The 14,973-nt window shown below is 42.1% G+C and overlaps 1 protein-coding gene across 2 annotated transcripts in view; it reads left to right on the plus strand.

The window, feature by feature from the left end:
• The window catches only part of MGAT5 (alpha-1,6-mannosylglycoprotein 6-beta-N-acetylglucosaminyltransferase), a 125,326-nt gene extending 111,240 nt beyond the window's left edge, over positions 1 to 14,086 (plus strand). Inside the window, exons 15-18 of one of the 2 annotated variants that reach the window (XM_065637693.1) lie at positions 267 to 341; positions 4,845 to 5,002; positions 6,725 to 6,958; positions 8,773 to 14,086. In XM_065637693.1, the coding sequence (XP_065493765.1) occupies positions 267 to 341; positions 4,845 to 5,002; positions 6,725 to 6,923 (432 nt within the window). In that variant the 3' untranslated portion in view covers positions 6,924 to 6,958; positions 8,773 to 14,086. Of the gene's footprint in view, positions 1 to 266; positions 342 to 4,844; positions 5,003 to 6,724 lie in introns of both variants that reach the window. The other variant, XM_065637692.1, reaches the window with a different exon arrangement.
• The last annotated feature ends 887 nt before the right edge of the window (positions 14,087 to 14,973 follow it).

Below are 14,973 nucleotides of genomic sequence, written 5' to 3' on the forward strand. Positions count from 1 at the left end.
CGCTTTTTATCTATTACTTTGCAGTATACCCTGAGTTTCCATAAAGATAATCACTGAGCAACTTTTATTGCCTTCACAAAGGAGCAAAAATCAGCTTAAATTGCTGATGGTTTTGTGAAACTGGTTTGTTAATGAGTTTATTTGCATTTACTATTGCTACTTAAGCTGTAATGTACTATTTGGAATGCAAGCTGCTACCACGCAGGACACCACAAAGTTAATTTAAACAAAAACCCCTCTAACCTTAACACACTATGTTTCCACAGATTGACCCTTATTTGCCCTATGAATTCACGTGTGAGGGAATGCTTCAGAGGATGAATGCATTTATTGAAAAACAGGTATGAACCTTCGTTGTGGATGAATCTTTTCTTGATGTTGGAAAGGGAGGACCCTCTCCATTTTGAAGCTTGTCAGTGTTGTTGCTGTTCAAGTAGAAGCAGTAGCTGTGCAGTCCTTGTCTGGGCAGTTGTTTGCTCAGAAGTTCCCTTGGGAGGTCCACGTGGACTCGGACATTCACTTCTATGGACTTGGCCTTGTGGGATTTGGGAGGCTCCTTCCAGATACAGCACCAGTGGGATTTTTCATGTGTAAAGAGACTGACTAAAAATTAAGACAAAGTGCTGGCTACCAGAATATTTGTTCTGTTTCTCAGTTTGCCTTTAGGTTCTGATTTATCTGTGAGTGCCTGATTTACCATATGTCTTTGCAAAAATGGATATACTTTATCTGAATTTCAGGAACTATAGGAGCCTTTAATTTATTTTTTTAATCCATTTCTTGATTATTTGATTGATTGATTGGTTTACAAAGAACCTTCCTTCTCCTGATGTTATATCAAAGCAGAAAGGCAAAGTAATTTTCCAGTGTATATGTGACTCCTTTAACTGTGTGCACACAAAAAAATCTTTGGGTCATGAAGTGTCACGTAAATATAGAGATATTTCTGTGGAAGAATTGCACTTAGGCTAGAGCCTCTGGGAGGATTTTTCAAGTATTTAGTTTCAATCGATAAAGCTTTAAATGGTTTGGAAACCAGTTACTTAAAAGACTTTTGGTCCCCATGCATTATTGCCAGCTGAGAGCAGCAGAAGAGACAGAGTTGGAGTAATAAGCTGCAGAGATTTACACAGGATCCTGATTTCTAGAAACTGTATGTTTGCTTGAGCTTCTGCCCAGGGCAGATGTGGTGCAGCGGCCAGCTCTGCCTTCTGTTCTGGCTGCTGCAGGAGAGAGATAAGAATAACTGATATCTCTGTTATGCCAATTAACTTCCAGGATTTCTTTCAAAAGCACCTCACATGCTCCTGTATTTCTGAAAGAAGACAGTATTACAGTCAGTAATAAAGAATAACACAGCTTCAGATGAGAAGTGTAGTTAACTACATAGCTATTTCCAGTTTCCTGCCAATAAACACTTTATGCTTTTTGCTGCTGTATTGATCACATAGCCTGTAAAAGTACCTCTGATTCTTTTGATGCTTCTGAGTTAGCTATAATTGAGAGGTTTTGTCAATACAGGAGGAAATGGAGCTCAGTGTAAGGGAGAAAAAGAGACAATCTAGAGATAGCATCTGTGGGGCAAAACTCTCCCCTCTGGACCTCCCCCAAGGGCTGAGCCCTGGCCTCTGCTGCCTGCTTCTCAGAGATAAATACAGCATCGTCATTTGGTTTGTTGCTTTGACTAATTGTCAAAAGCCATTATTGTTTCACAGCCCCCAGGATGCTCAAGCATCATTATCAGCTGCATGTGCTTAGCGCCGTGCTCGATTAACACATCAGATGAAGCAAAAATAAAGGTTGAGACCTCCTTTTGCAGAGTTAGTGGTGGGAGGCAGGCAGGACAGAGAAAGCAGCACAAGCTTGGAACACGAACAAAGACACATGGAGTTGATCTGACTGAGAGGTTGTGGAGTGTTTCAACCATGAGAGCATGGTCTTCAGGGGGTGTTTGAATGTGAGGAGGATGAGGCCAGGTACACCCACGCACAAGTCACCCAATGCGACTATGAAACCCTAGGATTTAAAGGAGTTGTTGAAGCTCCCCTTTTGGTGCCTTGGCTCAAGATCAGGAGGGAGGACGATTCACAAGAAAGGTTTAGTGAATTCCCCAAGTCGTCAGATCCAACAGCTGGCCTGGAGGTCTTCAGGGTCTGAAACAAGAGAACTGCTGTGCGCTGTGGTCCCACGTTTAGCAGTGCCACCTTCAGCTGGATTAGAACAGCTCGCACTCCAAGCTGCGCCTTCCTGCCAGTGCCTTGCCAGCCGCCCAGCGTGGCTGCTTGGTGCGTCTGTGCCGTCTGCTGAATCCATCCCTTGATCCTGGCTGCTCTGTGGCTCCACAAACGGTTGTGTCAGCTCTGCAAAGTGGCAGCGTGGGGTGGGAGCCAAAGGGCAGGACTGCTTGAATTGGCATTGCCATCAAAGGAGCAGCCAGGCAGCTGCAGCCGAAGCAGCTGCGGGATTCCCTGTTGCAGACTTGGGAGCTGTTGGAGGAGACAGGCTGGGCTGATGGACCAGACATGCTGACTTTGAAAGATGTGGTCAAGCAGAGTGCTTGGTAACTCGGCAGAAAATGGTTTTGGCAGGGATCTACCAGGCTGGCAAACTGACTTGGCTCAGCAGAGGGTGAGCTGAGCACCAGAGCTTGGCGAAGGGAGTGGAGTGAGGATGTTCCTCCAGAGCAGGAAAAGCCACAGGGAGTAGGACACCTCCTTTGATGGCAGCGCTGAGCCTATTTCACCTTGAAATTGTGCCTATGGGTAAAACAAACATAAAGAGAGTCTCTGGTGAAGCTTAACCTTCTGTTTTACATAACATCTTTATTCTACCCTTATGCATGTAGGGTTGTGGGGCAAGGCAGACTGGGGTGAGGATACCAAATTTAGGATGCTTTTGATGGTTGATAGGAAAACTAACCAGAGGCAGCAAACCGAAACACAGGCCCGTGTGCTGGTACCTGTGAAGGTGAGGTGCTCTGAGATGTGCTTCAAGGTGGCATGAGCTGAGGAAGCCTTCCCACCAAGCTCTGGACTGAAATGGGAGGCTGTGCCCAGTTTGGGGGAAGAATTTTCAGCTAAGACATGTTAAAAGCTGAAGCCCCCAGCAAATGGTAAAACCTCACCAAGTGATTCACTGTCTTTAAAAAATGTTGTCTTCTGCCTGCACTAGCTGTGAATCCAATCCGATATTACAGTATTGCATATATTACATTAGTATTTATTGCAGTATTTTATAGTATATATTGGATTGGATTTTGAACCTATATAGATTTCCTCCTGCATCTAGTATGTTAAGTATTGATTTCTAAAAGGACACAATAAGCAGGGCACTTATGTCCAAAAAGCAAAATGTCCTTTTTGATACAACCTCGTTAAAAAGTACCTCCAGCCATCTACTGTTAACATATTTATTCAGATGCTGTTAAAATTATTCTGCCATAAATATGCTGTAAAATTATTCTTTTTTTTTTCTTTTTAAATTTTTTTTTAATATGACACGAGGGAATGGCTTAGAGCTGCCTCAGGAGAAGTTCAGAATAGGTGTTGAGAAAAAGTTCTTCACTGAGAGGGTGGCCAAGCACTGGAACAGGCTCCCCAGGGAAGTGGCCATGGCCCCAAACTTGTCAGTGCTCAAGAAGTGTTTGGACAATGCTCTTAGATAGATGGTGTAGCTTTTAGGTTGCCCTGTGTGGAGTCAGGAGTTGGACTCTCTGATCTTTGTGGGTCCCTTCCAACTCAAGATGATTGTGTGATTCATGATCGTATAATATTAAACCTATGGTTAGACCTGGGACTATGAAAACTTCCTTCTTCAGCAAAGGAAATCTAACCAGAGAAGAAAAAAAATCAAACTGATATTGAGAACTGGTAAATGATTTGGAGTCTTAGCTTCATTGAAATTTCAGGTAGTTCAGCCTTTCTAAGCTTTGGGTCACAGTGTGGGACCTGTTCTAATACAAGTATGAGTTTTGTCAGGAGAAAGCAAACCATGGCGGACTGGGCCCAAATTTTTTTATCACCTTTTGATGGCAATTGCCCAAATGTTAAAATATGGCTGAGTATCATGGAATGTTATATAAAACCAGTGGCTAAAATTTTCTCTTTGCTTTTTCTCTCTTAAAACGTCAAGACTGTAAGAACTTGTCTTGAAGTAGTTTTTGCTCAGGTGTGTTTAAATAGCGTTTCTTCCTTCCGTCTTTCCACTGTGGTGACACTTGGCTCCATGCATTATTTATAACCAAGTTTTACAGTGTTGGGAGAGCACTTTTACTAGCAGTTCAACCAAGAAGAGCAAACAAACTCTTTGAATCCTGGTTGCTTTATAGAAAACTTGCGTCTTTTATGAGCTCAATTCACTCCATAGCACTGCGAGTCCCCTGATCCTTTCCAGATGGTTTCCCACATGGGCCACAGGAGACATTTCTCGCCTACAGGGTTACTGGCCTCTGGAATTCTCCTACCAGAACTTCCTTCTGGTATTTGTGCTGTTACAAAAATAGTTCTGCCAGCACTGAGTTAGTGAAACAGGGGTCACTGAGAAAGCCCAAAAGAGGTTGGAAATATGGAAGTAAAGAGAGTATCTGGAGTTGCTTATGATAATTAAAAAAGGAAAGAGTAGGGAAGAAGCTTCTTTCGGAAGAATTATACTATCACATTTCATGTAGCAATCAAAGGTGATAATTCCCTCATGCTAAAAAGAAAAAAAGAATCCTTTTTAAACGTAAACACAACTGAAATGATCTGCAAAATGACTGGATGATAATAACCACTTATTTTACTAATGGGGAAAATTGCTGTCAAGGGCCTGGATGCATCACAATAAAATATGGTCTGTCACTGCAGGATTTCTGTCACGGGCAGGTGATGTGGCCGCCATTAAGTGCCCTTCAAGTAAAAATTGCTGAACCTGGAAAATCCTGTAAACAAGTTTGTCAGGAAAGCCAGCTCATCTGTGAGCCTTCCTTCTTCCAGCATCTTAACAAGGACAAAGCTCTGCTTAAGTAAGTACTTAAAAGCACAAACATATTATTGGGTCTCTTTTTATTGCGCTAGTTTTTGCCACACATGAAGTTTAGTGAATGAATCCCATGAGAAGGGAAGGTGGGGAGGAGAGTTCTGTGCGTCTGTCCGCAGCGAGCTGTGAGGTTAGCTGTCAGTCCTTCTGGCGGCAGCTGGGAGAAGTTACTGCTGCATCGAGAGCACCGTTCCACGTAGCACGTGTTTTTGCAGTGAGGAGTACAGCACCCAGGCCAAAGATTTCCATCTCTTCCTTCCCCTGTCCGTCTCCTGCGTGCGTGCACCCTGCAGTGCCCTTGGATGCTGGGTTGCTTGCACTGAGCAAAGGTGCCTGTGCTGCAGGGATCACAGGTGCCAGGGCTGGAACCGTGTTTGGACGGAGCCTTGGCAGCCCTGGCTGAGCAGGTGCACGTCTCCATGGCTTTTGCCCAATCTTCTGAGCGTTAGGCAACTTTTGCATGATTCCGAACGCTAATTCTAACTGTCCTCAGTCAGCGGGGTCAGAAGCGAAAAGCGTTTTGTTGCAGTGAATAGAACTCTGTACACATTGTGTGATTTCTATCGGTTGTTCACACGTTTTTTAAATATAGCACTTTTAAAGTGTTGCTTTTATTTATTAAGTTCACGATTAACATCCATATTGAAACATCTATATTCGTCGGCAATCAGCAGTTACTCGTTCTGCAAAACTTTTGTTGGTATTGTCTTAGGTAAAGAATTGCAAACCCTTGTACATTAGAGGCATTAGCACCAATTTATAAAGCTTACCAGCTATGCATTAAGGAAATTAATGTTGCTTTCAGGTGCCGTCTCTTTGGGAGTATGTCCGTGTTCCTTTCAGAATGAAAATGAAGCTGGGCTCCCACAAATGGGTGCTAGGGAGTCTGCTTTCTAGGTTTTCTATCTCCACTTTTTGCTGCATTAAATTGTAGAAGGTTTTTGTATTTTGTTTGAAAAGCTGTAATTTCCAGTGGAGTTCAGAAGCAGCCCATGTAAAAACTTTGTCAGGCTTCTTTTCTAGCTGCCTAGACAAAATTATAATTCTGTGAGGGAAAACAACCAAACAAACAAAAAACCAAACCTCTGTTCAATGTTGAAAGCTACCCATGTTTCCAGAATAAGTGAAAAACAAGCCTCTGCTGGAATTACTACCCTTGTGCTTAAGCTTTGTGGTCGGAAAATGGCAACTCCAACTGGTCATTTTTCGGCTCCTCGAGCAGTGGGTCCTGCTCTGAGTCGCTTTGGCTGCCGCACACCCAGCAGCGTCACCTCGTCCTCCCTGTTTGGCCGTGACCGCAGCTCGGGTGACCCAGGGCTGCCTGGCACCCCGTGACTTACTGGTGGGAGATAGATCCCTGCTGACATCAGTGAGAATGTCTCCTGATTTCATATTCTTTGCTTTTGTCTTACTAGAAATCCATGGTGTATTTCAATACCATGCACTGGGCAACAGTCAAAAGCACTGTTTTCCTTTTTAACTTCTTTCATTAATCTTTAGGAAACGGAGCAAAGCTGGAAGGACTGTACTGCCCTCTGCAGAGAGAATCTGCACAGGCAAAAAGAAATGAGAGTCACGGTCTCGAAATCTGCAATTCTACACTGCTTGATTTAGGGTGTAATATAGCATTCTATATCATTTTTCATGAGGAAGCATGAAAACTGTACCAAACTCCACTGTGACTTAGATCATGTGCTTTGCTTTTTAGGCATAATATCGAATGTCTCACCATGGAGTCTGCGAATGATATTATGGTCCCCTCTTTTGATGGAAGAAGGAAACACTGTGTTTTCCAGGGTGACCTCCTGTTGTTCAGCTGTGCCGGATCCCACCCAACCCACAGAAGAATCTGCCCCTGCAGAGACTATATTAAGGGGCAGGTTGCGCTTTGTAAAGACTGCCTATAGCAGCGGCAGAGCTGCTGGGGAGTTGAGGACAAACTGTAAGTAGTTTTGAGAGGAGCTACTTATTACTTCCTGCACTTTTGTCCAGGTTTTTCGCTGCAGGCAGAGCTATCCTTGCTGGGCAGAATCTCCTAAGAGAGGAGGGATTCATAACAAACAGCTAACTGATCTTTTTCCCTAGAAGAACATTTGCAGCGTAACTCTTCAGATTCCTTCATCTGTTTGCGAAGAGAAATGAGGTTCATGTTCTACAGTGATTTGAAGATGACTGCACAGAATAGTTTGTAGAAAATTCTCAGACCCATCAAACATCTTTCTGTTGTTGTTTGGGTGAAGCGTTTTCTATTTTTTTAATGAGTTAGGACATCCCCCATGGTTAGCTAAAGGATCTCAACTTCATTCCAGTAGAAAATTGACACAAGTGTGCTTGAGGGAGGGGGTGCAGGGGAGGGAGGACTAACCTTTATTCTAGGTGCACTGTTTTGGGTACTGAATGGCTATAAAGCGGTTTACTTCACAAGAACTCAGAATCACAAGCTAGCTCTGTACCCTGCTATTGGGTTATCTGGGCCCAGTTCTTTCTTTTTTTTTCTTTTTTTTTAAAATCTTTGTATACAACACGGTATTGTTTGCATCACAGCTGCTGCCTCCGAGCAGTCTAAACAGTATCATGAATGAGCAAAAAGGCAGTTGCCAGTGTGTGACACATCATCTTGGGGACTCGACAACTGCCTCGGGTCGTGGCGTTCTTCGGTGTGGAAAAGCTACAAAAACGTACTGCTGTTTTCGGAACGGACTTGTCACAGTTTACTGGTCCCATTTAGAGAGCAATCCTTGGAATTTGCCCATGCTTCTGTTGTAGTCTGTCTACTAGAAATACTGTGTGAAGCAAAAAGTATTCAGCATCATTGGAGCAATATTAATGTTAGAGCCTCAGTTTGCTACGGCTTCCAGTAGTTAAAGTGTTGCTGAATGACATAGAAAGGTTAAACTAAGCTAACTATAATTATTGTATGGTAGAAATGTAAAATGTTTTCATAACTAGCTAGGTTTTTAAAGAGAATTTTTTCTGAAAAACAAGAGGGGACAACTGGTAGGAAAAGCGTTGATCAATCTTGTTGGTTCTTTGATTGTTTTTCTGGTTTGGGAGGGGTTATTTGTGGGGGTTTGTTGTTGGTTTTGGGGTTTCTTTTGGTTTTTATGTTTGGTTGGTTTTTTGTGAGGGTTTTTTTGTTGTTTTTTTGTGGTTTTTTTTAGCAGGCACACCAGTTACAAATTTAGATAAAGAACAATTTAAGAGTTTGGAATTCAAATCAAACTTCATTGCTTTAGAGCAGCAAATTGAATCTTCTAAACCGCCGCCTTTTTATAGGGATAGTTTTTGTTACTTTCAGCAGAAGGTGACATGCTTGACAGCACCATTTATAGTTGCGAAATGTGCTAAGATTAGTGAGAAACAAATCTGCAGAATATTTTGAAAGCAGTCATAGTCTGCAGGTTTGCAGTTCGGACATGCTCTGATCAAACTGAAAAAAACCTCAAATCAACCTGAAGCAGGGGTTTTTTTCATGAAGGTTGGTAACAAACATTATCAGGTAACAGTGAAAAGCAAAGATATTTTAAATTTTCCTTTCTGGGATATATCTGGTTTGGTTCAGATATTTCTTGTCACCGGTATTCATTAGCTGTGTGTGGATATCAATATATCTCTTGACCTACCAAAGACCAAGCAAGGGAAATGCTGTTTAATCTTGGATAAATTCTCAAAACAAGAGAGCAGAACGTATACATTTAAAGTTTCCATTTAAAAGCAATGAATTAGCTTTTTTGGGTTTTTTGTTTCCTGCCTCAGCACTCCTGAGGGTGTTATCCTGTAACACCCCAACGTTGCCCTGGACTACACGGGAACTTCATCCTCATCGTGGAGTATCCAAAAAGGATACGTGGGAGCTCTTGAACCGCAGGGTCACCAGGAACTGGGTTGTGATGGTGATAAAATCTGCTGTATTTTAGAGTAATTTTCCAGAAACAGAACAGCTGGGTTCTCTAATGGGAGGCAAAGATTTTGTATGAAAAGAAAACAAACACAAACTAGTATGAAAATACGGTTACCATAGCTCAGCATTTGCTCCAGTCAGCACAAATGTAGTTTGCAGTAGTTTTAATACCCTGGAGAAGCTGGGGAAGGAGGATTGGAAATGGGTCTGAGCAGGCACGACAATTTTGTATTTATATGAAATATTCCCTGCATACGTGTGCATATTTGTGCAACTGGCGAGTCCTGCAGATCACAGTATATTTACTTCTACCTGGTGCTGAAAGTAAAGGCAGCAGCAGAACTTGCCTTTACCAGTTCAGCCTGAGGTTCTTCAGGCAGGAATTTAGTTTGCAAGGAGATATCACAGAATTACATGGGAAACGAAGATTTGTACGTGTGCATTTAAAGAATGCAAAACACGTCATTTTTGCTGTAGTGTAATTCTCTGCTGTAAATACATATTTGCTTGTTTCCCTCCCGCTGTATGGTCCACCCACCATACTGCATTTTATTTTGCCTCTAAACCTTTAAAGATGGGAGGGGTTTGGTATTTGTCATTGTAAGATTTTCTGGTCTAGTGCTTTGCTCAGTGCTAAGTTTGCCTTTACCACAGCAGGGAGAGTCTATTCTAAGCTCTGGTTTTTCTTGCTGTAGCACTGTTTCTTTCTAGTCTACTGAACTGAATTACCGCATACCGGCAAAAATGAAACAGCCAGCACCGACGCCGCTTGCATTGCAGCCAGGGATAGAACATCCAAATTGGCTTCAGAATCGGTTGGATCTGATCCTGTTTCCACTGAAATCTATAGAGAAGACTCATTAGTCTTAAAGAGAAAAGAATCAAGACCTATAATTAGTTAGGCCTCTATTAATTTTAAATTCTCTTTTCAGAAGACATATTACTTTTATGAAATACGGCTTCAGTCTAAATTTCTGTAAAAGGAGACTATCACACAAGAACCGTATGTGCATAAACTTTGCCAACATACTCACTAAACCTGATTTAGGATCCCCCGTCAGACAGCGGTGTTTGTTCGTGCGTCAATAAATCAGCGAAACTTTCCACAGATAAGCACTCAGGCAAACCCAGGTGGGGCTATTTAAAAGTTTGAATGATTTACTAAAACATATAATATATATCCACATTTCAGGACAGAGGGCAGCCTTCTGTGCAAGTTCCGTAACTATATTCCTTCCTAATTAAAGAATAAGGGTGTAGTCCAATTATTGCACTTAAACGAGGATATTAGAGATGGGCTGTGCTACTGTTTCTCAGTCTGACAGTAAAGCTTGCAGCTTCCTGTACTTGGAAATCGGGTTTTTGCATTATTTGCATTTGAATATATTGATCAGTGATTGATGGGAAAAAAATGTCAAAAGTTGAATATAAAAACACTTCACAAGCTTTTAAACATATCTCTCATATCAAGACATTCTTTGTTTTAAAACTTTGTATTTTTGTATGTGACCTAGTTTTTTTTCAAAAATCTTGTTCCTATGAGATTAGAAAACTTGAGAGAAGCATTTACATATTTATTAAAATTAACATAAAAGGCTTGCCTTTGAAAGGTAAAGTTGGTAAATACACACTGTTTAAAAACGCCAATAAAAACCTCATTTATTTCATATATGCAAGTTGATTTGCACATGTATAAATAGAGTTGCTTTTTGCATTTTGTGCTTAGCTCCTATGTTTCTTTTTGTAATTTATAGTTGCAGCTGTATGTTTGCTTGTTTATATCAGATTATGTTTCTTTTAGAAATATTTAATGTTTATGTGCCTTTTACTTTCTTTGGGGTTTGGATGAGTGTTTGGAATATGGACACTGTCTGAACAAGTATAATGGAACACTAATTACAGGTAAAAATAGTGCTTGATGAGTATACAACTTAGCGGTATGAATTTTGACTGGTTTTAAGTAGTGGAGAAATCTGTTCTAAAATTATAAGGTAAGGGTTAATAAGATAAAAGTATAACTTGGATAATTCTTGCAAAACGTGGCTTCTGCAAGCAAAGTACCCTTTACTGAATATCTGTAATTCGATGTGAGAGCTCCTGCTGGGGTGGGGTGTCTGTTGAATGACCAGAGAGCAAACTGGGAAAACCTCTAAACCAGACACCTCTGATTTGATCAGCAGGAAAACTGAAGATCCACATCAAAGTTTGTGAGGTGTTGGGTTTTCAGATAAAGGCGTCTGTACATGGAAGCGCACAGGGTGTTTCTGGTGCAGTCCTATCACGATACCTGAATTTGCGACTCTCAGTGGGGAAGAGACCTCTGGATAGTCAGCTTACTGCAGGTGGTTTTCTTCCTACTGCCACTAATTTTCTGCAAGAAGAACATTTGGCGCTGTAGCTGCAGATGAGGTTTCAGGTGGCGCTGGCAGACCAGGGTTGCGCAGAGCCAGGACTCTGCGTCGGCCCCGCTCAGCTCTGCTCCCACCTGCTCCAGCTTGCTTACTGACAGGCATTCAGACCTGCCCAAAGTTTCTGGTGATACCAGCTGAAAATCAGGTTGTGAGCTGATGTCTTCTCACTTATCATGTTGTACTACTGTCCTTTAAATCCTAGTCAACGTCCTTGCTTTCTCCTTGATAAGGGAGATGTGCCCTCCCCTCTCCAAAATAAGTGGCTCGTCTAAATTACAAAAATGATTTATGAGTTTGCTGCACTTTTCACATAAACAAAACCCAGATAGATTTCTCAGGTATGTGTTTTGCTCATAGTGCATTTCAGGACCAGATTTTGCTAGTAAAATAAATTAAAGGGAGTGAATGATGCTGGATGCAATCTCGTCCAAGTCTAATTAACTTCCTGACTCCCACTGGCTTCAGTGATAGCAGAATTCCTCCATTAATTTTTCTTCGAATTAAAAAAGCAGCTCCCCCTTGTCGTTACATATAAAGCAAGCACTGTATCTTACAAGATAAAGACCAAACACTTGCAGGTTGTGTTGTACACAGATCAGTGACGCTTCAGCTTGCTATCACAGCATGTATCATCTCTGACTAAGCCGATGTTACTTATTAAACAATCAGTTGAAAACTTAGTTAAATAGCTGTTCGGTCTCCAGTTTGGAGTTGGAGGGGTGGGTGTTTTTGTTTTGTTGGTTTTGTTTGTTTTGTTGGGTTTGTTTGTTTTGTTTGCTTCTTTTTTTAGAGAGAGCGTTAGTTATCAGTTCCCCATTTCAGTCTTTATTCCAGGGGTGCTAACATTTTGGCATGGCTGTTTCTTTGTGATATTTGCCTACAGCTGCGATGCCTTCGACTTTTGACTCGCGGTCTCTTTCCGTTTGTAGTTCTCCTTTGGTCCCACCGTTGTGGGGGCCGCTGTAAGGTGAACAGTGCACTGACAGATATACGCTTTCATTCAGGCCGGACAGGCCAGCGACAGAAACGGTTTCATTGAGATGTGCTTTAATAATATTGCTGTAAATGTAACATCAAAACATATTGTTTTATGGGCAGTGACTTAAATCTCGTCTTCATATTTTTAAGCGGCTCTATAGGGTGTTTTTTTTAAATTAGTTTGTAATTTCTGAATACTATATTTAAATGCACTGTGTAAACAGCAAACTCCGTGTCTCAAGTGTAAGATGTTTACTGTAGGAACGTGTTGAAAATACCAGAGGCTGAACCCCAGAATGCCTCAGATGTGAGGTAGTGTTCATGTTCTTTCTTCCAGGGAAAAACAACAAAGTGCAACTGTTGCCAAAGCATCTTGCTTTTATAGGTGTAATCCTTTACAGATCCATACAGCTAGGAACATACAATAGTATGTTTTGATACAGCAAACCTCTCCCAGCAGCACTAAGCCACCTGTTTATTAAAGGGGTAAATAAAATCAGGTCCTCAGAGTTCTGATAAAATGACTAATAGTGACTAATCCCCTTCTCCCTGCGGGGCAGAGGGGTGCGGGTGCTTTGCACCGCCTCTCGCTGCCCATTTAACGAGGGTGGGAACAGCTTTTGTCACCTTTAGGGGCTGGCAGAGCTGAGGCCCTGAGGACCCCGCTGTCTTCATGCCTCACAGCAATGAGAACACGCGGCTGCTTCTCCACGCAGGAAAATCCGTCTGCATTGCACTGCCCGGCCATACCACGCACGCTGGCCCTGGCCAGCGCTGCTCCGCTGCGGTCCTGCGGGAGCCAGCAAAGCCCTTGGCTTTGGGGAGAGCACGGAAATAACGCTGTGGCGTTCCTTGGAGCCGTCAGGCACTTGGCAAAGCGCAGGCAACACGTCCTGCCTGGAACTCCAGCCACTGCAAAGTAGTTTGAAGTATCAAGTAGGTAATATGATAAATCAAGTTAAATTGCTGTCCAAAGGCAGTTAATAGGGTTATAGCCAGAACTGATTTTTTACATTCATTAACAGGTCTGTTGCAGTACAGTGACAGTGAAAACCATTTTTACGAAATCATGGGTTTATTTGGTTTTCACAAAGGAGTACAGCGGGGGAGGAGGAAATGGCGCTTTTTACCAAAGGAAAAAAAAAGACTAAATATTATGAGAAAAGTTACCCTGAAGATTCTGAGAGAGCTAAATTGAAGGGAATATTGACAAAGCTAATGTGAGCTTGGAGAAGCTGATCCCCTGAGCTCGCTGGGCCAGTGGCTGCGGGGAGTCCAAGGGCAACCGGGGCAGCTCTTTGGTTTCTGGTCTGACTCATTCCCTGGAGGGTCTCTCCATGGGCAAAGGGGGTCAGAGTCTGAATAATCCCGGTAGCACTGTAAATTGGGGAAGAAAAAAAGACAAGCCTACTGAAATCTCAAAAAAAAATAAAGAAAAGATTGCTGCTTTTTGCAGATAATAATTTGGAGTCAGTGAGAGGTTTTATATGTACATGAGAACTTCAGGGTCAGACTGGTACTGTATGTGTTTGGTTTGAATTCTCTCCTAAAAGGTTGATCCTTTGTCTTATTTAAATTGTTGTGTTCCACTATATTACGTTCAAGCAGTTTGATTCAGAAAGAACAGAACACAGTGGTTCAGATACTGTCAAGTTACTGGGGTTCAACAGGATGGGGGTTTTTTTAATTTTTTTTTTTTTTTTTTTTTTTTTTAGAACAGTCAATGTCTGTACTTTAATGGCATAGAAAAATGCTTTGTTTTCACTGTTGTAGAAAAAGACTAGGGAGAACTTTATTTTTCAATAAACTTTTTTCTGGTGTGATTTGGATTTATGATTGCTTCGTGCTTAAATGGTGTTTGGGTGGCTTATCCTCGCAGTTGTGCAGCTGGGCAAGTGAGCATGAAGAGTCCCGTCTACTCACATCTCAGCCACATGAACAACAGGCAAGTAATTATCTCTTTGCTTTGTTTTGTCTTGTTTTAAATCCAAGCTAGATAATGGATGAAGTCAAGGTTTATTTTAGGAGGGCAGCTTTGCCACAGCAGTAGTTAGGAATTCTGGCCTTCCTAGAAATTTCCAGCACACAAGAAGACTGTGGAGTTGCCTGGTGGGACAGGGATACACAAGTTTGTGGCACGATACGCTGTGGAGTTAACCCAGCCCGGGCTGAGGGAAGGGGCCTCTGCTCTCGGCTTCTGCTGGGAACCATGAGAGTGTTCGGCGGAGGTGCCCAAGAGTAACAGAGCACTTAATGCGGGAGCAGCGTCCAGTAGTAAAATGGACAGTAAAATACCCAAATACAGGCCAGGGCTTTTCTATCTATTCTAAAAATGTCTATTTGTAACACAGCTGCTCTGTACTTGTAAAACTACACTGGAGAGAAGCAACTGCTTCCGTTCTTACAGCAAAACCTTTTTCCAAGTTTTTCATATGCTTTTTTTTCTTTTTTACATGTAAAATCAGAATAGTACAGCAGTCAGTAGCTGCCAGCTTGGGATCCTTTTTTTCCCCTGTCCCAATTAATGCCACAGAACACTGATAAACAATAGCGTAACTAAGTTCAACCTGAAGTGGGAAGGTGAAATGGCTGCAGGGTGGGATAAGGTTTGTGACTTGGGGTTGGCAATCCAGTTGCACAATCTATTCACTGCCAGAATTTGGAAAT

This window comes from Caloenas nicobarica, chromosome 6, assembly GCF_036013445.1.
Source record: "Caloenas nicobarica isolate bCalNic1 chromosome 6, bCalNic1.hap1, whole genome shotgun sequence".
NCBI classification, from domain to species: domain Eukaryota; kingdom Metazoa; phylum Chordata; class Aves; order Columbiformes; family Columbidae; genus Caloenas; species Caloenas nicobarica.